This window comes from Heptranchias perlo, unplaced genomic scaffold (assembly GCF_035084215.1).
Source record: "Heptranchias perlo isolate sHepPer1 unplaced genomic scaffold, sHepPer1.hap1 HAP1_SCAFFOLD_367, whole genome shotgun sequence".
Lineage (NCBI taxonomy): Eukaryota > Metazoa > Chordata > Chondrichthyes > Hexanchiformes > Hexanchidae > Heptranchias > Heptranchias perlo.
This window is the reverse complement of record NW_027139379.1, coordinates 181,287-206,039: the sequence shown is the minus strand read 5'-3', so window position 1 is coordinate 206,039 and position 24,753 is coordinate 181,287. Positions and strand designations below refer to the sequence as shown.

Sequence of the window (24,753 nt, the reverse complement as noted above, 5' to 3'; positions counted from 1 at the left end):
CGAAGAAGCCTTGGCGAGTTGCTGCAGTGCATCCTGTGGATGGTACACACTGCAGCCACAGTGCGCCGGTGGTGAAGGGAGTGAATGTTTAGGGTGGTGGATGGGGTGCCAATCAAGCGGGCTGGATGGTGTCGAGCTTCTTGAGTGTTGTTGGAGCTGCACTCATCCAGGCAAGTGGAGAGTATTCCATCACACTCCTGACTTGTGCCTTGTAGATGGTGGAAAGGCTTTGGGGAGTCAGGAGGTGAGTCAGTCACCACAGAATACCCAGCCTCTGACCTGCTCTCATAGCCACAGTATTTATATGGCTGGTCCAGTTAAGTTTCTGGTCAATGGTGGCCCCCAGGATGTTGATGGTGGGGGATTCAGCGATGGTAATGCCGTTGAACGTCAAGGGGAGGTGGTTAGACTCTCTCTTGTTGGAGATGGTCATTGCCTGGCACTTGTCTGGCGCGAATGTTACTTGCCACTTATCAGCCCAAGCCTGGATGTTGTCCAGGTCTTGCTGCATGCGGGCTCGGACTGCTTCATTATCTGAGGGGTTGCGAATGGAACTGAACACTGTGCAATCATCAGCGAACATCCCCATTTCTGACCTTATGATGGAGGGAAGGTCATTGATGAAGCAGCTGAAGATGGTTGGGCCTAGGACACTGCCCTGAGGAACTCCTGCAGCAATGTCCTGGGGCTGAGATGATTGGCCTCCAACAACCACTACCATCTTCCTTTGTGCCAGGTATGACTCCAGCCACTGGAGAGTTTTCCCCCTGATTCCCATTGACTTCAATTTTACTAGGGCTCCTTGGTGCCACACTCGGTCAAATGCTGCCTTGATGTCAAGGGCAGTCACTCTCACCTCACCTCTGGAATTCAGCTCTTTTGTCCATGTTTGGACCAAGGCTGTAATGAGGTCTGGAGCCGAGTGGTCCTGGCGGAACCCAAACTGAGCATCGGTGAGCAGGTTATTGGTGAGTAAGTGCCACTTGATAGCACTGTCGACGACACCTTCCATCACTTTGCTGATGATTGAGAGTAGACTGATGGGGCAGTAATTGGCCGGATTGGATTTGTCCTGCTTTTTGTGGACAGGACATACCTGGGCAATTTTCCACATTGTCGGGTGGATGCCAGTGTTGTAGCTGTACTGGAACAGCTTGGCTGGAGGCGCAGCTAGTTCTGGAGCACAATTCTTCAGCACTACAGCTGGGATGTTGTCGGGGCCCATAGCCTTTGCTGTATCCAGTGCACTCAGCCGTTTCTTGATATCACGTGGAGTGAATCGAATTGGCTGAAGACTGGCTTCTGTGATGGTGGGGATATCGGGAGGAGGCCGAGATGGATCATCCACTCGGCACTTCTGGCTGAAGATGGTTGCAAACGTTTCAGCCTTGTCTTTTGCACTCACGTGCTGGACTCCGCCATCATTGAGGATGAGGATGTTTGCAGAGCCTCCTCCTCCCGTTAGTTGTTTAATTGTCCACCACCATTCACGACTGGATGTGGCAGGACTGCAGAGCTTTGATCTGATCCGTTGGTTGTGGAATCGCTTAGCTCTGTCCATAGCATGTTGCTTCCACTGTTTAGCATGCATGTAGTCCTGAGTTGTAGCTTCACCACGTTGGCACCTCATTTTTAGGTACGCCTGGTGCTGCTCCTGGCATGCTCTTCTACACTCCTCATTGAACCAGGGTTGATCCCCTGGCTTGTTGGTAATGGTAGAGTGAGGAATATGCCGGGCCATGAGGTTACAGATTGTGGTGGAATACAATTCTGCTGCTGCTGATGGCCCACAGCGCCTCATGGATGCCCAGTTTTGAGCTGCTAGATCTGTTCTGAATCTATCCCATTTAGCACGGTGGTAGTGCCACACAACACGTTGGATGGTGTCCTCAGTGCAAAGACGGGACTTCATCTCCACAAGGACGAGAACATAAGAACATAAGAAATAGGAGCAGGAGTAGGCCAATCGGCCCCTCGAGCCTGCTCCACCATTCAATAAGATCATGGCTGATGTGATCCTAACCTCAAATCTAAATTCATGTCCAATTTCCTGCCCGTAACCCCTAATTCCCTTTACTTCTAGGGAACGGTCGATTTCTGTTTTAAATTTATTTAATGATGTAGCTTCCACAGCTTCCTGGGGCAGCAAATTCCACAGACCTACCACCCTCTGAGTGAAGAAGTTTCTCCTCATCTCAGTTTTGAAAGAGCAGCCCCTTATTCTAAGATTATGCCCCCTAGTTCTAGTTTCACCCATCCTTGGGAACATCCTTACCGCATCCACCCGATCAAGCCCCTTCACAATCTTATATGTTTCAATAAGATCGCCTCTCATTCTTCTCAACTCCAATGAGTAGAGTCCCAATCGACTCACCCTCTCCTCATATGTCCGCCCCCTCATCCCCGGGATTAACCGAGTGAACCTTCTTTGTCCTGCCTCGAGAGCAAGTATGTCTTTTCTTAAGTATGGAGACCAAAACTGTATGCAGTATTCCAGGTGCGGTCTCACCAATACCTTATATAACTGCAGCAATACCTCCCTGTTTTTATATTCTATCCCCCTAGCAACTGTGCGGTGGTCGCTCCTACCAATACTGTCATGGACAGGTGCATTTGCGACAGGTAGATTGGTGAGGACGAGGTCAAGTAGGTTTATCCCTCGTGTTGGTTCGCTCACCACCTGCCGCAGGCCCAGTCTGGCAGCTATGTCCTTCAGGACTCGGCCAGCTCGGCCAGCTGTGGTGCTACCGAGCCACTCTTGGTGATGAACATTGAAGTCCCCACCCAGAGTACATTCTGTGCCCTTGCTACCCTCAGTGCCTTCTCCAAATGATGCTCAACATGGAGGAGGACTGATTCATCAGCTGAGGGAGGACGGTAGGTGGTAATCAGCAGGAGGTTTCCTTGCCCATGTTTGACCTGATGCCATGAGATTTCATGGGGTCCAGAGTCAATGTTGAGGACTCCCAGGGCCACTCCCTCCTGACTGTATATCAATGTACCGCCACCTCTGGTGGGTCTGTCCTGCCGGTGGGACAGGACATACCCAGGGATGGTGATGGAAGAGTCTGGGACATTGGCTGAAAGATATGATTCTGTCAGTATGGCTATGTCAGGCTGTTGCTTGACTCGTCTGTGGGACAGCTCTCCCAATTTTGGCACAAGTCCCCAGATGTTAGTGAGGAGGACTTTGCAGGGTCGACTGGGCTTGGTTTGCCTTTGTCGTGTCCGGTTTTATTCTTATTGTGACTTTTTTTAACGAGATTTTACAACTGAGTGACTTGCTCGGCCATTTCAGAATCAACCACATTGCTGTGGGTCTGGAGTCACATATAGGCCCAGACCGGGTAAGGACGGCAGGTTTCCTTCCCGAAAGGACATTAGTGAACCAGATGGGTTTTTACGACAATCCGGTAGTTTCATGGCCACCATTACTGATACTAGTATTTTAATTCCAGATTTTATTTAATTAATTGTATTTTAATTCCCCAGCTGCCGAGGCGGGATTTGAACTCATGACTCTGGATCGTTAGTCCGGGCCTCTGGATTACTAGTCCAGTAACATAACCATTATGCTACCATACCCTTGACGTATTGCTCTTGGAAACCGCCTTGAAATGCATTCCATGAACTCGTCTTCCAAACTAAATTTGCCAGTTTGATTTGCCCAGTCTATATGAAGATTAAAGTCCCCCTCGATGACTGCATTACCTCTGTTACAAGCTCCTATTATTTCATGATTAATACTCTGTCCAATGGTATTGCTCGTATTAGGGGGCCTATAAACTACTCCCACCCGTGTTTTCTGCCCCTTGTTATTTATAATTTCCACCCAGACTGATTCTACTTCCTGATGTCTCGAGCCAAGACCCTCTCTCACCACTGACCTCATTGTTTATTATTCGGGCCACACCCTCCCTTTCCATTCTGCCTGTCTTTTCAAATGTCCTGTCGCCTGGAATATTTCGTTCACAATCTTGATCACTTTGCAGCCATCTGTCTGTAATGGCCATCAGATCAAACCCATTTATCTCGATAAATTGATTTCCTCTATCTTGTTACGAACGCTCCGTGCATTCAGATAAAGAGCCGTGAATTTTCAGTTGTTCCTGTTTTTTCCTGCTTTGACCTGACTTGTTCTATTATATCCTCCCCCGGACACTGTGACCCCCCTCCCCCGGACACTGTGACCCCCCTCCCCCGGACACTGTGACCCCCCTCCCCCGGACACTGTGACCCCCCTCCCCCGGACACTGTGACCCCCCTCCCCCGGACACTGTGACCCCCCTCCCCCGGACACTGTGACCCCCCTCCCCCGGACACTGTGACCCCCCCTCCCCCGGACACTGTGACCCCCCCTCCCCCGGACACTGTGACCCCCCTCCCCCGGACACTGTGACCCCCCCCTCCCCCGGACACTGTGACCCCCCCCTCCCCCCAACACTGTGACCCCCCCTCCCCCGGACACTGTGACCCCCCCCTCCCCCGGACACTGTGACCCCCCCTCCCCCGGACACTGTGACCCCCCCCTCCCCCGGACACTGTGACCCCCCCCTCCCCCGGACACTGTGACCCCCCCCTCCCCCGGACACTGTGACCCCCCCCCTCCCCCGGACACTGTGACCCCCCCCTCCCCCGGACACTGTGACCCCCCCCCTCCCCCGGACACTGTGACCCCCCGGACACTGTGACCCCCCTCCCCCGGACACTGTGACCCCCCCCTCCCCCGGACACTGTGACCCCCCCCCTCCCCCGGACACTGTGACTCCCCCTCCCCCGGACACTGTGACTCCCCCTCCCCCGGACACTGTGACCCCCCTCGGACACGATACTGAGGGAGCGCCGCACTGTCGGAGGGGCCGTCTTTTGGATGAGACGTTAAACCGAGGCCCCGTCTGCCCCCTCAGGTGGATGTAAAAGATCCCTTGGCTGCTATTTCGAAGAAGAGCAGGGGAGAGTTCTCCCCGGTCTCCTGGGTCAATATTTATCCCTGAACCAACATCACTAATACAGATCATCTGGTCATTATCACATTGCTGTTTGTGGGATCTTGCTGTGTGTAAATTGTCTGCTGCATTTCCTATATTACACTTCAGAAGTACTTGATTGGCTGTGAAAGGCTTTGGGCTGTCCTGAGCTGGTGAAAGGTGCTATATAAATGCAAGTCTTTTCATGTCCTTTCTATAATGGGGTGGCCAAAACGACAGCAATACTCTTACCACAGACTCATCGACACTTGTACAATTTCCCATTGACTCTTCACTCTTGTACAATTTCCCATTGACTCTTCACTCTTGTACAATTTCCCATTGACTCTTCACTCTTGTACAATTTCCCATTGACTCTTCACTCTTGTACAATTTCCCATTGACTCTTCACTCTTGTACAATTTCCCATTGACTCTTCACTCTTGTACAATTTCCCATTGACTCTTCACTCTTGTACAATTTCCCATTGACTCTTCACTCTTGTACAATTTCCCATTGACTCTTCACTCTTGTACAATTTCCCATTGACTCTTCACTCTTGTACAATTTCCCATTGACTCTTCACTCTTGTACAATTTCCCATTGACTCTTCACTCTTGTACAATTTCCCATTGACTCTTCACTCTTGTACTCTCTGCTCCCATTTATAAAACCCAAAATGCTATTGGTATTTTGATGCCTTTCTCGACCGACACTTGCCCATGAAGCTGCACAGTTCTGTTTTATGTTGTTGAAGAACAGAAAATGGGAGTTGTGATTATCGCGAACCTTTTTGTTCCCCCAGTACCTGATGAGAACATTGCCACGATGAAACACGGAGCACAGGTTATCGCGGGCGAGCTGAAAGCAGCCCTCCTCGATGGCGACACTCAGAATTATGACCTGGACCATGGATTCTCCCGTCATCCAATCGATGATGATTGTCGATCTGGGATTGAGGTGAAATTGGGCCAGGCGTCAATCCTGAACCACATTCGGATGCTGCTGTGGGACAGAGATAGTAGGTGGGTCATTGCATGGGTGAGGGGTCAGGTTTCCGTCCCTGCCACAGTACTGAAACGGCCCTTATCAAAGTCACAGATAACATCCTGTGTGACTGTGACCGTGGTAAACTATCTCTCCCCATCCTTCCCCACCTGTCGACAGCCTTCGATACGGGCGACCACTCCATCCGCCTCCAACACCTCTCCTCCGTCGTCCAGCAGGGTGGGACTGCTCTCGCCTGGTTCCATCCTTATCTCTCCAGTCGTAGCCAGAGAATCTGCTGCAATGTCTTCTCTTCCTGCTCCCTCACCGTTACCTCTAGAGTTCCCCGAGGATCTGTCCTGGGCCCCTCCTATTTCCCATCTACATGCTGCCCCTCGCTGACATCATCCGAAAACACAATGTTAGGAACATAGGAACAGGAGGAGGCCATTCAGCCCCTCGTGCCTGCTCCGCCATTTGATAAGATGATGGCTGCTTTGCGATCTAACTCCATATACCTGCCTTTGGCCCATATCCCTTAATACCTTTGGTTGCCAAAAAGCTATCTATCTCAGATTTAAATTTAGCAATTGAGCTAGTATCAATTGCCATTTGCGGAAGAGAGTTCCAAACTTCTACCACCCTTTGTGTGTGGAAATGTTTTAACATGAGAACATAAGAAATAGGAGCAGGAGTAGGCCATTCGGCCCCTCGAGCCTGCTCCGCCATTCAATAAGATCATGGCTGATCTGATCCTAACCTCAAATCTAAATTCATGTCCAATTTCCTGCCCGCTCCCCGTAACCCCTATTTCCCTTTACTTCTAGGAAACTGTCTATTTCTGTTTTAAATTTATTTAATGATGTAGCTTCCACAGCTTCCTGGGGCAGCAAATTCCACAGACCTACTACCCTCTGAGTGAAGAAGTTTCTCCTCATCTCAGTTTTGAAAGAGCAGCCCCTTATTCTAAGATTATGCCCCCTAGTTTCTAATCTCGCTCCTGAAAGGTCTGGCTCTAATTTTTAGACTGTGCCCCCTACTCCTAGAATCCCCAACCAGCGGAAATAGTTTCTCTCTATCCACCCTATCTGTTCCCCTTAATATCTTATAAACTTCGATCAGATCACCCCTTAACCTTCGAAACTCTAGAGAATACAACCCCAATTTGTGTAATCTCTCCTTGTAACTTAACCCTTGAAGTCCGGGTATCATTCTAGTGAATCTACGCTGCACTCCCTCCAAGGCCAATATGTCCTTCCGAAGGTGCGGTGCCCAGAACTGTTCACAGTACTCCAGGTGCGGTCTAACCAGGGTTTTGTATAGCTGCAGCATAACTTCTGCCCCCTTGTACTCCAGTCCTCTCGATATACCTGTTCTATCCTTTTTTGATCCAAAGTGGATGACCTCACATTTGTCCACATTGAATTCCATTTGCCACAGTTTTGCCCATTCACCTAATCTATCAATATCGCTTTGTAATTTTATGTTTTCATCTACACTGCTTACAATGCCACCAATCTTTGTGTCATCGGCAAACTTAGATATGAGACTTTCTTTGCCTTCATCTAAGTCGTTAATAAATATTGTGAATAATTGAGGCCCCAAGACACATCCCTGCTGGACTCCACTAGTCACATCCTGCCAATGTGAGACCTACCCATTATCCCTACTCTCTGTCGCCTTTCGCTCAGCCAACTTCCTAACCAAGTCTGTACTTTTCCCTCGATTCCATGGGCTTCTATCTGAGCTATCCGTCTCTTATGTGGGACTTTATCAAATGCCTTCTGGAAGTCCATATAAATAACATCCATTGACATTCCCCTGTCCACTACTTCAGTCACCTCTTCAAAAAAATTCAATCAGGTTTGTCAGGTACGACCTACATTTCACAAATCCATGCTGGCTCTCCCTGATTAACTGAAAATTCTCGAGTGTTCAGTCTCCCTATCCTTAATTATAGACTCCAGCATTTTCCCCACAACAGATGTTAGGCTAACTGGTCTATAATTCCCTGGTTTCCCTCTCTCTCCTTTCTTAAAAAGCGGAGTGACGTGCAATTTTCCAATCTAGAGAACTTTGAAAGATTATCTGCAACGTGCTCACCTACTTCCTTTAAAACCCTGGGATGGAAACCATCTGGTCCTGGGGATTTGTCACTCTTTAGTGCTATTATTTTCTTCATTGCTGTTGCTTTACTTATGTTAATTTTATCGAGTCCCTGTCCCCGATTCAATATTAGTTTTCTTGGGATTTCCGGCATGCTATCCTCTTTTTCTACTGTAAATACTGACGCAAAGTAATTGTTGAACATGTCCGCCATTTCCCCATTGTCAATGACAATATCCCCACTTTCAGTTTTTAAGGGGCCAACACTGCTCCTGACCACCCTCTTTTTCCTAATGTAACTATCAAAGTTCTTTGTATTGGTTTTGATATCCCTTGCAAGTTTCTTTTCAAACTCTCTTTTTGTAGCTCTTACTATCTGTTTTGTGACCCTTTGTTGATCTTTGTATCTTTCCCATTCGCCAGGATCTGTGCCATTTTTTGCCTTTTTGTATGCCCTTTCCTTATGTCTTATTCTGTCCCTTACCTCTTTAGTTGTCCATGGCTGTTTTTTTTGGCAAGTAGAGTTCTTGCCCCTCAGGGGTATAAACCGATTCTGTATCACGTTAAATGTTTCTTTAAACATTTCCCACTGATCATCAGTCGTTTTACCCATTAACAGATTTGCCCAGTTTACTGTGGACAGTCTCTGTCTCATCCCATTGAAGTCGGCCTTACCCAAGTCTAGAATCTTAGCAGCTGATTCACTTTTTTCCCTTTCAAACACTGCCTTGAACTCGATCATGTTATGATCATTATTGGATAGATGTTCACGCACAGTTAAGCCGTCAACTAAATCTTGTTCATTACTCATTACTAAATCCAGTATGGCTTGCCCCCTTGTTGCCTCCAGGACATACTGCTGTAGAAAACTATCCCGGACACACTCAAGAAATTCTGACAGATTGGGAAAAGCAGACTAGCAACTATGTGAAGGTTAAAGTCCCCCATTAAGACCACTATGCCTTTCTTACACGCTTGTCTAATCTCTGCATTTATACAATCTAGCACTTCAGAGCTGCTGCCAGGGCTCCTATACACAACTCCCACTATAGTCTTAGATCCTTTCCTATTTCTCAATTCAACCCATACGGTCTCTGTTGGCTGCTTACCTCTCGTTATATCCTCCTTTATCATTGAAGTGATTTCATCTTTAATCACTAAGGCTACTCCTCCCCCTCTTCCATTTTCCCTGTCTCTCCTGTAGACCTTATAACCTGGTATATTTAGTTCCCAATCCTGACCATCCTGCAGCCACATCTCAGTAATAGCTATCATGTCATACCCTCCAATTTGAATTTGAACCTGTAGTTCATTTAATTTATTCCTTATACTCCGTGCGTTTGTATATAGAACTCTTAGTTGGGCCACACACCCTAGCCTGACCTTCAGCTTTGATGCTGGGTTAATCGCCTTACGCCTTCTAGTTTTCACTTTATCTGTAGTGTCTAAAGTACACTTTCTTTCTGCTGCTCTACACTTTTCCCTTTCACTTGTTCTTGAACAACTGTTTGTACTATTTGTATTGTAGATTTCCCCTGGGTCTTCCCCTCTCTTGCTGCTCTCAACTTTACTCCCCTCTGACTCCCCGCTCAGGTTCCCATCCCCCTGCCACTCTAGTTTAAACCTTCCCCAACAGCACTAACAAACACCCCCGCGAGGACATTGGTCCCGGTCCTGCTCGGGTGTAACCCGTCTCGCTTGTACAGGTCCCACCTTCCCCAGAACCGGTCCCAATGTCCCAGGAATCTAAATCCCTCCCTCCTACACCATCCCTGCAGCCACGCATTCATCCTGTCTATTCTCCTGTTCCGATATTCACTCACACGTGGCACTGGTAGTATTCCTGAGATCACTACCTTTGAAGTCCTGCTTTTTAATATATCTCCTAACTCCTTAAATTCACCTTGCAGGACCTCATCCCTTTTTTTACCTATGTCGTTGGTACCGATATGGACCCACGACTACTGGCTGTTCACCCTCCCCCTCCAGAATATCCTGCAGCCGCTCCGTGACATCCTTTACCCAAGCACCAGGGAGGCACCATGCCATCCTGGAGTCACGTTTGCGGCCGCAGAAACGCCTATCTGTTCCCCTTACAATTGAATCCCCTATCACTATAGCCCTGCCACTCTTCTTCCTCCCCTCCTGTGCAGCAGAGCCACCCGTGGTGCCCCGAACCTGGCTCTTGCTGCTTTCCCCTGATACGCCATCTCCCCCAACAGTATCCAAAGCAGAATATCTGTTTGAGAGGGAGATGGCCCCAGGGGACTCCTGCTCTACCAGCCGAGTCCTTTTATTCTGCCTGGCGGTCACCCATTTCCTTTCTGCCTGCGTAATCTTTACCTGCGGTGTGACCACCTCACTGAACGTGCTATCCACGATAGTCTCAGCATCGCGGATGCTCCACAGTGAATCCACCCGCAGCTCCAGCTCCGAAATGTGGTTAGCCAGTAGCTGCAGCTGGACACGTGTGCGGGAAGTGTGTCCACCTGCAGCTACTGACCGATCGTATCTCGGAGCTGGAGCTGCGGGTGGACTCACTGTGGAGCATCCGCGATGCAGAGAAACTCGTGGATAGCACGTTTAGCGAGTTGGTCACACCGCAGGTAAAGGGTATACAGGCAGGAAGTGAATGGGTGACCACCAGGAAGAGTAAGAGATGCAGGCAGGTAGTGCAGGGGTCCCCTGTGGCCATCCCCCTCTCAAACAGATATGCCACTTTGGATGCTGTTGGGGGGGATGACTTATCAGGGGAAGGCAGCAGCAGCCAACTTCCTGGCACCACGGGTAGCTCTGCTGCACAGGCTGGGAGGAAAAAGAGTGAAAGAGCTATAGTGATAGGGGACTCAATTGTAAGGGGAATAGACAGGCGTTTCTGCGGCCGCAACCGAGACTCCAGGATGGTGTGTTGCCTCCCTGGTGCAAGGATCAAGGATGTCTCGGAGCGGCTACAGAACATTTTGGAGGGGGAGGGCGAACAGCCAGCTGTCGTGGTGCACATAGGCACCAACGATATAGGTAAAAAAGGGGATGAGGTCCTAAAAGCAGAATATAGGGAGTTAGGAGGTAAATTAAAAAATAGGACCTCAAAGGTAGTAATCTCAGGATTGCTGCCAGTGCCACGTGCTAGTCAGAGTAGAAATAGGAGGATATTTCAAATGAATACGTGGCTAGAGGGATGGTGCAAGGGGGAGGGATTCAAATTCCTGGGACACTGGAAACGGTTCTGGGGGAGGTGGGACCAGTACAAACCGGACGGTCTGCACCTGGGCAGGGCCGGGACCGCTGTCCTAGGAGGAGTGTTTGCTAGTGCTGTTGGGGAGGGTTTAAACTAAAGTGGCAGGGGGTTGGGAACCTGAGCAGGGAGAGAGAGGAAAGCGTAACAGGAAGGGACAGAAGGTATGGAGTAATAGGTAAAGTGTTAAAAAAGGAAAAAGCAGGAACTAAGCGTCACAAAACAGATTTGAAAGTTCTTTATCTGAATGCACGTAGCATTCGTAATAAAATGGACGAGTTAACGGCACAAATAACTACGTATGGGTATGATCTTGTGGCCATTACAGAAACATGGCTGCAGGGTGACAACGACTGGGAATTAAATATGCCAGGGTATTTAACAATCAGGAAGGACAGGCAGGAAGGAAGGGGAGGTGGGGTGGCTATGTTAATAAAGGAAGGAATAACTGTAATACAGAGAAATGATATTGGGACAAAGCATCAAGATAATGAAACAGTTTGGGTGGAGATAAGGAATAATAAGGGAAAAAAAACATTAGTGGGCGTAGTATATAGGCCTCCTAATAGTTGCAACTCTGCTGGAAGAAGTATTAATCAGGAGATAGTCGGGGCATGTAATAAGGGAACAGCCATAATTATGGGGGATTTTAATTATCATATTAACTGGACAAATCAAATTGGGCAGAGCAGCCTTGAGGACGAGTTCATTGAGTGCATCAGGGATGGATTTCTTGAGCAGTATGTAACTGATGAAATGTATCCCAGGACGTTATGGGAGGTTAGGGAGGAAATTGCGGGTCCCCTAGCAGAGATATTTGAATCATCCACCGCTACAGGTGAGGTGCCTGAAGATTGGAGGGTAGCAAATGTTGTGCCTTTGTTTAAGAAGGGCGGCAGGGAAAAGCCTGGGAACGACAGACCAGTGAGCCTGACATCTGTAGTGGGTAAGTTGTTAGAGGGTATTCTGAGGGACAGAATCTACAGGCATTTGGAGAGGCAGGGACTAATTAGGAACAGTCAGCATGGTTTTGTGAGAGGAAAATCATGTCTCACGAATTTGATTGAGTTTTTTGAAGGGGTAACCAAGAAGATAGATGAGGGCTGTGCAGTAGACGTGGTCTACATGGACTTCAGCAAAGCATTTGACAAGGTACCGCATGGTAGGTTGTTACATAAGGTTAAATCTCATGGGATCCAAGGTGAGGTAGCCAATTGGATACAAAATTGGCTTGACGACAGAAGACAGAGGGTGGTTGTCGAGGGTTGTTTTTCAAACTGGATGCCTGTGTCCAGCGGTGTGCCTCAGGGATCGGTGCTGGGTCCGCTGTTATTTGTTATTTATATTAATGATTTGGATGAGAATTTAGGAGGCATGGTTAGTAAGTTTGCAGATGACACCAAGATTGGTGGCATTGTGGACAGTGAAGAAGGTTATCTAGGATTGCAACGGGATCTTGATAAATTGGGCCAGTGGGCCGATGAATGGCAGATGGAGTTTAATTTAGATAAATGTGAGGTGATGCATTTTGGTAGATCGAATCGGGCCAGGACCTACTCCGTTAATGGTAGGGCGTTGGGGAGAGTTATAGAACAAAGAGATCTAGGAGTACAGATTCATAGCTCCTTGAAAGTGGAGTCACAGGTGGATAGGGTGGTGAAGAAGGCATTCAGCATGCTTGGTTTCATTGGTCAGAACATTGAATGCAGGAGTTGGGATGTCTTGTTGAAGTTGTACAGGGCATTGGTGAGGCCACACTTGGAGTACTGTGTACAGTTCTGGTCACCCTATTATAGAAAGGATATTATTAAACTAGAAAGAGTGCAGAAAAGATTTACTAGGATGCTACCGGGACTTGATGGTTTGACTTACAGGGAGAGGTTAGACAGACTGGGACTTTATTCCCTGGAGAGTAGGAGGTTAAGGGGTGATCTTATAGAAGTCTATAAAATAATGAGGGGCATAGATAAGGTCGATAGTCAAAATCTTTTCCCAAAGGTAGGGGAGTCTATAACGAGGGGGCACAGATTTAAGGTGAGAGGGGAGAGATACAAAAGGATCCAGAGGGGCAATTTTTTCACTCAAAGGGTGGTGAGTGTCTGGAACGAGCTGCCAGAGGCAGTAGTAGAGGCGGGTACAATTTTGTCTTTTAAAAAGCATTTGGACAGTTACATGGGGAAGATGGGTATCGAGGGATATGGGCCAAGTGCAGGCAATTGGGACTAGCTTAGTGGTATAAACTGGGCGACATGGACATGTTGGGCCGAAGGGCCTGTTTCCATGTTGTAACTTCTATGATTCTATGATTCTATGATCCTACAAGGGGGCAGGCAACCTTGGACCTGGTCCTGTGTAATGAGTCAGGATTAATTAATAATGTCCTAGTTAAGGATCCCCTTGGAATGAGTGACCATAACATGGTTGAATTCCATATCCAATTAGAGGGTGAGAAGGTTGATTCTCAAACAAGCGTACTGAGCTTGAATAAAGGAGACTATGATGGTATGAGAGCGGAATTGATTAAAGTGGACTGGGAAAATAGATTAAAGGGTAAGACGGTACATGAGCAGTGGTGTTCATTTAGGGAGTTATTTTACAACTTTCAAAATAAATATATTCCACTGAGGAAAAAAGGGTGTAAAAGAAATGACAGCCACCCGTGGCTAAGTAAAGAAATCAAGGATAGTATCCGACTAAAAACAAGGACATATAAGGTAGCCAAACTTAGTGGGAGGATAGAAGATTGGGAATTCTTCAAAAGACAGCAAAAAGTAACTAAAGGATTGATTAAGAAAGGGAAGTTAGATTATGAAAAGAAATTAGCAAAAAATATAAAAACAGATAGCAAGAGTTTCTATAGTTATATAAAAAGAAAAAGGGTGGCTAAGGCAAACATCGGTCCCTTAGAGGATGAGACCGGGAAATAAATGGTGGGAAACATGGAGATGGCAAAAATGCTGAACAAATATTTTGTTTCAGTCTTTACGGTAGAGGACACTAAGAATATCCCAACACTGGACAAACAGGGGACTCTCGGGGGGGGAGGAGCTAAATACGATTAAAATCACTCAAGAGATGGTACTCAGTAAAATAATGGGACTCAAGGCGGATAAATCCCCTGGACCTGATGGCTTCCATCCTGGGGTCTTGAGGGAAGTGGCAGTAGGGATTGTGGATGCTTTGGTGATAGTTTTCCAAAATTCTCTGGACTCAGGAGAGGTCCTGGCAGATTGGAAAACTGCTAATGTAACACCGTTATTTAAAAAGGGTAGTAGGCAGAAGGCTGGAAATTATAGGCCAGTTAGCTTAACATCTGTGGTGGGTAAAATTTTGGAGTCTATTATTAAGGAGACAGTAACGGAACATTTAGATAAGCATAATTTAATAGGACAAAGTCAGCATGGCTTTACGAAGGGGAAGTCATGTCTGACAAATTTGCTTGAGTTCTTCGAGGATATAACGTATAGGGTGGATAAAGGGGAACCAGTGGACGTAGTGTATTTAGACTTCCAGAAGGCATTCGACAAGGTGCCACATAAAAGATTATTACTTAAGATAAAAAATCACGGGATTGGGGGTAATATTCTGGCATGGGTGGAGGATTGGTTATCTAACAGGAAGCAGAGAGTTGGGATAAATGGTTCATTTTCGGACTGGCAACCAGTAACCAGTGGTGTTCCACAGGGGTCGGTGCTGGGTCCCCAACTCTTTACAATCTATATTAACGATTTGGAGGAGGGGACCGAGTGCAACATATCAAAATTTGCAGATGATACAAAGATGGGAGGGAAAGTAGAGAGTGAGGAGGACATAAAAAACCTGCAAGGGGATATAGACAGGCTGGGTGAGTGGGCGGAGATTTGGCAGATGCAATATAATATTGGAAAATGTGAGGTTATGCACTTTGGCAGGAAAAATCAGAGAGCAAGTTATTTTCTTAATGGCGAGAGACTGGAAAGTACTGCAGTACAAAGGGATCTGGGGGTCCTAGTGCAAGAAAATCAAAAAGTTGGTATGCAGGTGCAGCAGGTGATCAAGAAAGCCAACGGAATGGTGGCTTTTATTGCTAGGGGGATAGAATATAAAAACAAGGAGGTATTGCTGCAGTTATATAAGGTATTGGTGAGACCACACCTGGAATACTGCATACAGTTTTGGTCTCCATACTTAAGAAAAGACATACTTGCTCTCGAGGCAGTACAAAGAAGGTTCACTCAGTTAATCCCGGGGATGAGGGGGCGGACATATGAGGAGAGGTTGAGTAGATTGGGACTCTACTCATTGGAGTTCAGAAGAATGAGAGGCGATCTTATTGAAACATATAAGATTGTGAAGGGTCTTGATCGGGTGGATGCAGTAAGGATGTTCCCAAAGATGGGTGAAACTAGAACTAGGGGGCATAATCTTAGAATAAGGGGCTGCTCTTTCAAAACTGAGATGAGGAGAAACTTCTTCACTCAGAGGGTAGTAGGTCTGTGGAATTTGCTGCCCCAGGAAGCTGTGGAAGCTACATCATTAAATAAATTTAAAACAGAAATAGACAGTTTCCTAGAAGTAAAGGGAATTAGGGGTTATGGGGAGCGGGCAGGAAATTGGACATGAAGCTGAGTTCAGATCGGTCAATGCCCTGTGGGTGGCGGAGAGGGCCCAGGGGCTATGTGGCCGGGTCCTGCTCCGACTTCTTGTGTTCTTTAGATTTGTGGTTGGGATCAGATCAGCCATGATCTTATTGAATGGCGGAGCAGGCTCGAGGGGCCGATTGGCCTCCTCCTGCTCCAATTTCTTGTGTTCTTATGTTCTTATGACACACTTCCTGCACACATGGTCGCCAGGGACACTGGTAGTGTCCATGACTTCCCACATAGTGCAGGAGGAGCATATCACGGGTGCGAGCTGTGCTGCCGTGACTTGCCTTAGATTTACACTGTGTTCACCTCTCGGACTCTCCTCCCGCTCTCGGTCTCTCCTTTTATACTGTGCTCACCTCTCGGACTCTCCTGCCTCACCTGTGACATCGCACAGTAGTTGTCTCTTGTTGCGGGTCTGTTGCTGCTTTTATTCCCCACTCTCAGTCTTCTACTCTCAGGTCCGCCGCCGACCAAACTCTCAGCTGTCTCACTCGGTGCTCTGTTGCACCCTGTGCTGGTTGCACTAACAGGCCCCATGATTCCACCTGTACACTGACCACACCCACCTCTGCCTCACCACCTCTGCCTCACCACCTCCTGCCTCGACCCCGCCACTGTCCCTCATTTGTCACACTGCTTGTCTGACATCATGAAAAATTTCCTCCAACTAAATATTGGGAAGATCAAAGTCATTGTCTTCAGTCCCCGCCACCCACTCCATCCCTCTCCCTCGTCATTGTCTTCAGTCCCCGCCACCCACTCCATCCCTCTCCCTCGTCATTGTCTTCAGTCCCCACCACCCACTCCATCCCTCTCCCTAGTCATTGTCTTCAGTCTCCGCCACCCACTCCATCCCTCTCCCTCGTCATTGTCTTCAGTCCCCACCACCCACTCCATCCCTCTCCCTAGTCATTGTCTTCAGTCCCCGCCACCCACTCCATCCCTCTCCCTCGTCATTGTCTTCAGTCCCCACCACCCACTCCATCCCTCTCCCTAGTCATTGTCTTCAGTCCCCGCCACCCACTCCATCCCTCTCCCTCGTCATTGTCTTCAGTCTCCGCCACCCACTCCATCCCTCTCCCTCGTCATTGTCTTCAGTCTCCGCCACCCACTCCATCCCTCTCCCTAGTCATTGTCTTCAGTCTCCGCCACCCACTCCATCCCTCTCCCTAGTCATTGTCTTCAGTCCCCGCCACCCACTCCATCCCTCTCCCTAGTCATTGTCTTCAGTCTCCGCCACCCACTCCATCCCTCTCCCTAGTCATTGTCTTCAGTCTCCGCCACCCACTCCATCCCTCTCCCTCGTCATTGTCTTCAGTCTCCGCCACCCACTCCATCCCTCTCCCTCGTCATTGTCTTCAGTCCCCACCACCCACTCCATCCCTCTCCCTCGTCATTGTCTTCAGTCCACACCACCCACTCCATCCCTCTCCCTAGTCATTGTCTTCAGTCTCCGCCACCCACTCCATCCCTCTCCCTAGTCATTGTCTTCAGTCCCCACCACCCACTCCATCCCTCTCCCTCGTCATTGTCTTCAGTCCCCACCACCCACTCCATCCCTCTCCCTCGTCATTGTCTTCAGTCCACACCACCCACTCCATCCCTCTCCCTAGTCATTGTCTTCAGTCCACACCACCCACTCCATCCCTCTCCCTAGTCATTGTCTTCAGTCCCCACCACCCACTCCATCCCTCTCCCTCGTCATTGTCTTCAGTCCACACCACCCACTCCATCCCTCTCCCTAGTCATTGTCTTCAGTCCCCACCACCCACTCCATCCCTCTCCCTCGTCATTGTCTTCAGTCCACACCACCCACTCCATCCCTCTCCCTAGTCATTGTCTTCAGTCCCCGCCACCCACTCCATCCCTCTCCCTCGTCATTGTCTTCAGTCCACACCACCCACTCCATCCCTCTCCCTAGTCATTGTCTTCAGTCCCCACCACCCACTCCATCCCTCTCCCTCGTCATTGTCTTCAGTCCACACCACCCACTCCATCCCTCTCCCTAGTCATTGTCTTCAGTCCCCACCACCCACTCCATCCCTCTCCCTCGTCATTGTCTTCAGTCCACACCACCCACTCCATCCCTCTCCCTAGTCATTGTCTTCAGTCCACAGCACCCACTCCATCCCTCTCCCTCGTCATTGTCTTCAGTCCCCGCCACCCACTCCATCCCTCTCCCTCGTCATTGTCTTCAGTCCCTGCCACCCACTCCATCCCTCTCCCTCGTCATTGTCTTCAGTCCCCGCCACCCACTCCATCCCTCTCCCTAGTCATTGTCTTCAGTCCCCGCCACCCACTCCATCCCTCTCCCCAGTCATTGTCTTCAGTCCCCGCCACCCACTCCATCCCTCTCCCTAGTCATTGTCTTCAGTCCCCACCACCCACTCCATCCCTCTCCCTAGTCATTGTCTTCAGTCCCCGCCACCCACTCCATCCCTCTCCCTAGTCATTGTCTTCAGTCCCCGCCACCCACTCCATCCCCCTCCCTAGTCATTGTCTTCAGTCCACACCACCCACTCCATCCCTCTCCCTAGTCATTGTCTTCAGTCCACACCACCCACTCCATCCCTCTCCCTAGTCATTGTCTTCAGTCCCCACCACCCACTCCATCCCTCTCCCTAGTCATTGTCTTCAGTCCCCGCCACCCACTCCATCCCTCTCCCTCGTCATTGTCTTCAGTCCCCGCCACCCACTCCATCCCTCTCCCTAGTCATTGTCTTCAGTCCCCACCACCCACTCCATCCCTCTCCCTAGTCATTGTCTTCAGTCTCCGCCACCCACTCCATCCCTCTCCCTCGTCATTGTCTTCAGTCCACACCACCCACTCCATCCCTCTCCCTAGTCATTGTCTTCAGTCCACACCACCCACTCCATCCCTCTCCCTCGTCATTGTCTTCAGTCCCCGCCACCCACTCCATCCCTCTCCCTAGTCATTGTCTTCAGTCCACACCACCCACTCCATCCCTCTCCCTAGTCATTGTCTTCAGTCCCCGCCACCCACTCCATCCCTCTCCCTCGTCATTGTCTTCAGTCTCCGCCACCCACTCCATCCCTCTCCCTAGCCATTGTCTTCAGTCCACACCACCCACTCCATCCCTCTCCCTCGTCATTGTCTTCAGTCCCCGCCACCCACTCCATCCCTCTCCCTAGTCATTGTCTTCAGTCCGCACCACCCACTCCATCCCTCTCCCTCGTCATTGTCTTCAGTCTCCGCCACCCACTCCATCCCTCTCCCTCGTCATTGTCTTCAGTCCCCACCACCCACTCCATCCCTCTCCCTCGTCATTGTCTTCAGTCCCCACCACCCACTCCATCCCTCTCCCTAGTCATTGTCTTCAGTCCCCACCACCCACTCCATCCCTCTCCCTCGTCATTGTCTTCAGTCCCCACCACCCACTCCATCCCTCTCCCTCGTCATTGTCTTCAGTCCACACCACCCACTCCATCCCTCTCCCTAGTCATTGTCTTCAGTCTCCGCCACCCACTCCATCCCTCTCCCTCGTCATTGTCTTCAGTCCCCGCCACCCACTCCATCCCTCTCCCTAGTCATTGTCTTCAGTCTCCGCCACCCACTCCATCCCTCTCCCTCGTCATTGTCTTCAGTCTCCGCCACCCACTCCATCCCTCTCCCTAGTCATTGTCTTCAGTCTCCGCCACCCACTCCATCCCTCTCCCTCGTCATTGTCTTCAGTCCGTGCCACCCACTCCATCCCTCTCCCTAGTCATTGTCTTCAGTCTCCGCCACCCACTCCATCCCTCTCCCTCGTCATTGTCTTCAGTCTCCGCCACCCACTCCATCCCTCTCCCTAGTCATTGTGTTCAGTCTCCGCCACCCACTCCATCCCTCTCCCTAGTCATTGTCTTCAGTCTCCGCCACCCACTCCATCCCTCTCCCTAGTCATTGTCTTCAGTCCCCACCACCCACTCCATCCCTCTCCCTAGTCATTGTCTTCAGTCTCCGCCACCCACTCCATCCCTCTCCCTCGTCATTGTCTTCAGTCTCCGCCACCCACTCCATCCCTCTCCCTAGTCATTGTGTTCAGTCTCCGCCACCCACTCCATCCCTCTCCCTAGTCATTGTCTTCAGTCTCCGCCACCCACTCCATCCCTCTCCCTAGTCATTGTCTTCAGTCCCCACCACCCACTCCATCCCTCTCCCTAGTCATTGTCTTCAGTCTCCGCCACCCACTCCATCCCTCTCCCTCGTCATTGTCTTCAGTCCCCGCCACCCACTCCATCCCTCTCCCTAGTCATTGTCTTCAGTCTCCGCCACCCACTCCATCCCTCTCCCTCGTCATTGTCTTCAGTCTCCGCCACCCACTCCATCCCTCTCCCTAGTCATTGTCTTCAGTCTCCGCCACCCACTCCATCCCTCTCCCTCGTCATTGTCTTCAGTCCGTGCCACCCACTCCATCCCTCTCCCTAGTCATTGTCTTCAGTCTCCGCCACCCACTCCATCCCTCTCCCTCGTCATTGTCTTCAGTCTCCGCCACCCACTCCATCCCTCTCCCTAGTCATTGTGTTCAGTCTCCGCCACCCACTCCATCCCTCTCCCTAGTCATTGTCTTCAGTCTCCGCCACCCACTCCATCCCTCTCCCTAGTCATTGTCTTCAGTCCCCACCACCCACTCCATCCCTCTCCCTAGTCATTGTCTTCAGTCCGTGCCACCCACTCCATCCCTCTCCCTAGTCATTGTCTTCAGTCTCCGCCACCCACTCCATCCCTCTCCCTCGTCATTGTCTTCAGTCTCCGCCACCCACTCCATCCCTCTCCCTAGTCATTGTCTTCAGTCCCCGCCACCCACTCCATCCCTCTCCCTCGTCATTGTCTTCAGTCCACACCACCCACTCCATCCCTCTCCCTAGTCATTGTCTTCAGTCCCCACCACCCACTCCATCCCTCTCCCTAGTCATTGTCTTCAGTCCCCACCACCCACTCCATCCCTCTCCCTAGTCATTGTCTTCAGTCCCCGCCACCCACTCCATCCCTCTCCCTAGTCATTGTCTTCAGTCCCCGCCACCCACTCCATCCCTCTCCCTCGTCATTGTCTTCAGTCCCCACCACCCACTCCATCCCTCTCCCTAGTCATTGTCTTCAGTCCCCACCACCCACTCCATCCCTCTCCCTCGTCATTGTCTTCAGTCCCCGCCACCCACTCCATCCCTCTCCCTAGTCATTGTCTTCAGTCCCCGCCACCCACTCCATCCCTCTCCCTCGTCATTGTCTTCAGTCTCCGCCACCCACTCCATCCCTCTCCCTAGTCATTGTCTTCAGTCCCCGCCACCCACTCCATCCCTCTCCCTAGTCATTGTCTTCAGTCCCCGCCACCCACTCCATCCCTCTCCCTCGTCATTGTCTTCAGTCCACACCACCCACTCCATCCCTCTCCCTAGTCATTGTCTTCAGTCCCCGCCACCCACTCCATCCCTCTCCCTCGTCATTGTCTTCAGTCTCCGCCACCCACTCCATCCCTCTCCCTAGTCATTGTCTTCAGTCCCCGCCACCCACTCCATCCCTCTCCCTCGTCATTGTCTTCAGTCCACACCACCCACTCCATCCCTCTCCCTAGTCATTGTCTTCAGTCTCCGCCACCCACTCCATCCCTCTCCCTCGTCATTGTCTTCAGTCCACACCACCCACTCCATCCCTCTCCCTAGTCATTGTCTTCAGTCCACACCACCCACTCCATCCCTCTCCCTAGTCATTGTCTTCAGTCCCCGCCACCCACTCCATCCCTCTCCCTCGTCATTGTCTTCAGTCCACACCACCCACTCCATCCCTCTCCCTCGTCATTGTCTTCAGTCCACGCCACCCACTCCATCCCTCTCCCTCGTCATTGTCTTCAGTCCACGCCACCCACTCCATCCCTCTCCCTCGTCATTGTCTTCAGTCCCCGCCACCCACTCCATCCCTCTCCCTAGTCATTGTCTTCAGTCCACACCACCCACTCCATCCCTCTCCCTAGTCATTGTCTTCAGTCCCCACCACCCACTCCATCCCTCTCCCTAGTCATTGTCTTCAGTCTCCGCCACCCACTCCATCCCTCTCCCTAGTCATTGTCTTCAGTCTCCGCCACCCACTCCATCCCTCTCCCTAGTCATTGTCTTCAGTCCACACCACCCACGCCATCCCTCTCCCTCGTCATTGTCTTCAGTCTCCGCCACCCACTCCATCCCTCTCCCTAGTCATTGTCTTCAGTCTCCGCCACCCACTCCATCCCTCTCCCTAGTCATTGTCTTCAGTCCACACCACCCACTCCATCCCTCTCCCTAGTCATTGTCTTCAGTCTCCGCCACCCACTCCATCCCTCTCCCCAGTCATTGTCTTCAGTCCCCACCACCCACTCCATCCCTCTCCCTAGTCATTGTCTTCAGTCTCCGCCACCCACTCCATCCCTCTCCCTAGTCATTGTCTTCAGTCCCCGCCACCCACTCCATCCCTCTCCCTCGTCATTGTCTTCAGTCCCCGCCACCTACTCCATCCCTCTCCCTCGTCATTGTCTTCAGTCCCCGCCACCCACTCCATCCCTCTCCCTCGTCATTGTCTTCAGTCCACACCACCCACTCCATCCCTCTCCCTAGCCATTGTCTTCTGTCCGTGCCACCCACTCCATCCCTCTCCCTAGTCATTGTCTTCAGTCCCCGCCACCCACTCCATCCCTCTCCCTAGCCATTGTCTTCAGTCCCCGCCACCTACTCCATCCCTCTCCCTAGCCAATGTCTGAGGCTGAAAAAGACCATTCGCAGCAGTTGTGAATCAAGAGGTGAAAAGGAGGGAGGAAATTAAAACATTTACAATCACCAGGGAAAGGGTTCTGGAAAAAAATTATTAGAACTAAAAGCTGACAAGTGCCCAGGTCCTGACGGACTTCATGCCAGGGTCTTAAAAGAAGTGGCTGCAGAGATAGTAGATGCATTGCTATCAATTTTCCAAAATTCCCTAGATTCTGGAAGGGTCCCATCAGATTGGAAAATAGTGAATGTAACTCCTCTATTCAAGAAAGGAGGGAGACAGAAAGCAGGAAACTACAGGCCAGTTAGCTTAACATCTGTCATAGGGAAAATGCTGGAATCTATTATTAAGGAGGTTATAGCAGGGCACTTAGAAAATCTCAATACAATCAGGCAGAGTCAACACGGCCTTCTGAAAGGGAAATCGTGTTTGACTAATTTATTAGAGTTCTTTGAGGAAGTAACAAGCAACATGGATAAAGGGGATCCTGTGGATGTGGTGTACTTGGATTTCCAGAAGGCTTTTGACAAGGTGACACATCAAAGGCTACTACACAAAATAAGAGCTCATGGTGTAGGGGGTAACATATTAGCATGGATAAAGGATTGGTTAGCTAACAGGAAACAGAGAGTAGGCATAAATGGGTCATTTTCAGGTTGCCAAGATGTAACGAGTGGAGTGCCACAGGGATCAGTGATTGGGCCTCAACTATTTACAATCTTTATCAATGACTTGGATGAAGGGACCGAATGTATGGTTGCTAAATTTGCTGACGACACAAAGGTAGGTGGGAAAGTAAGTTGTGAAGAGGACAGAAGGAGTCTGTAAAGTGATATAGATAGGTTAAGTGAGTGGGCAAAAATTGGCAGATGGAGTATAATGTGGGAAAATGTGAACTTGTCCACTTTGGCAGGAGGAATAGAAAAGCAGTATATTATTTAAATGGAGAGAGATTGCAGAACTCTGAGGTACAGAGGGATCTGGGTGTCCTGGTACATGAATCACAAAAAGTTAGTATGCAGGTACAGCAAGTGATTAGGAAGGCAAATGGAATGTTGTCATTTATTGCAAGAGGAATGGAATATAAAAGTCGAGATGTTTTACTACAGTTGTACAGGGAATTGGTGAGACCACATCTGGAATACTGCAGTTTTGGTCTCCTTATTTAAGAAAGGACATAATTGCTTTGGAGGCGGTTCAGAGAAGGTTCACTCGACTGATTCCTGGGAGGAGGGGGTTATCTTATGAGGAAAGGTTGGACAAGTTGGGCCTGTATACACTGGAGTTTAGAAGAATGAGAGGTGATCTTATTGAAACATAAAAGATCCTGAGGGGACTAGAAGGGGTGGATGCTGAGGGGATGTTTCCCCTTGTGGGAGAGACTAGAACTCGGGGCCACAGTTTAAAAATAAGGGGTCTCCCATTTAAGACGGAGATGAGGAGAAATTTTTTCTCAGAGGGTGGTGAGTCTGTGGAACTCCCTTCCCCAGAGAGCGGGGGAGGCAGGGTCAGTGAATATTTTTAAGGCTGAGTTCGATAGATTCCTGATTAACAAGGGAGTCAAAGGTTATAGTAGGTAGACGGGAAAGTAGGGTTGAGGTCACAATCAGATCAGCCATGATCTTATCAAATGGCAGAGCAGGCTCGAGGGGCCGAATGGCCTACTCCTGCTCTTAATTCGTATGTTCACAACCTTGGCGTCCTATTTGATCCTGAAATGAGCTTCCGACCACATATCCTCTCCATCACCAAGACCACCTACTTTCACCTCCATAACCTCAGCCGTCTCCGCCCCTGCCTCAGCCCATCTGCTGCTGAAACCCTCACTCATGCCTTTGTTACCTCCAGACTGGACTATTCCATTGTTCTTCTGGCCGGCCTCCCATCTTCTACCCTCCATAAACTTGAGCTCATCCAAAACTCTGCTGCCCGTAACCTAACTCTCACCAAGTCCTGTTCTCCCATCACCCCTGTGCTCACGGACCTACATTGGCTCCCGGTTCAGGAACGACTCGATTTTTAAACTCTCATCCTTGTTTTCAAATCCCTCCCTGGCCCTCGCCCCTCCCTATCTCTGTAACCCCCTCCAGCCCT

The 24,753-nt window shown here is 49.9% G+C and overlaps 1 protein-coding gene across 1 annotated transcript in view; it reads left to right on the top strand.

Annotated features, from left to right (window-relative positions):
• Positions 1–24,753, top strand: part of LOC137311614 (BTB/POZ domain-containing protein 9-like) — a 152,173-nt gene that overhangs the window by 54,550 nt on the left and 72,870 nt on the right. Inside the window, exon 5 of the mRNA XM_067978713.1 lies at positions 5,773–5,992. Within this exon, the coding sequence (XP_067834814.1) occupies positions 5,773–5,992 (220 nt within the window). The remainder of the gene's footprint in view (positions 1–5,772; positions 5,993–24,753) is intronic.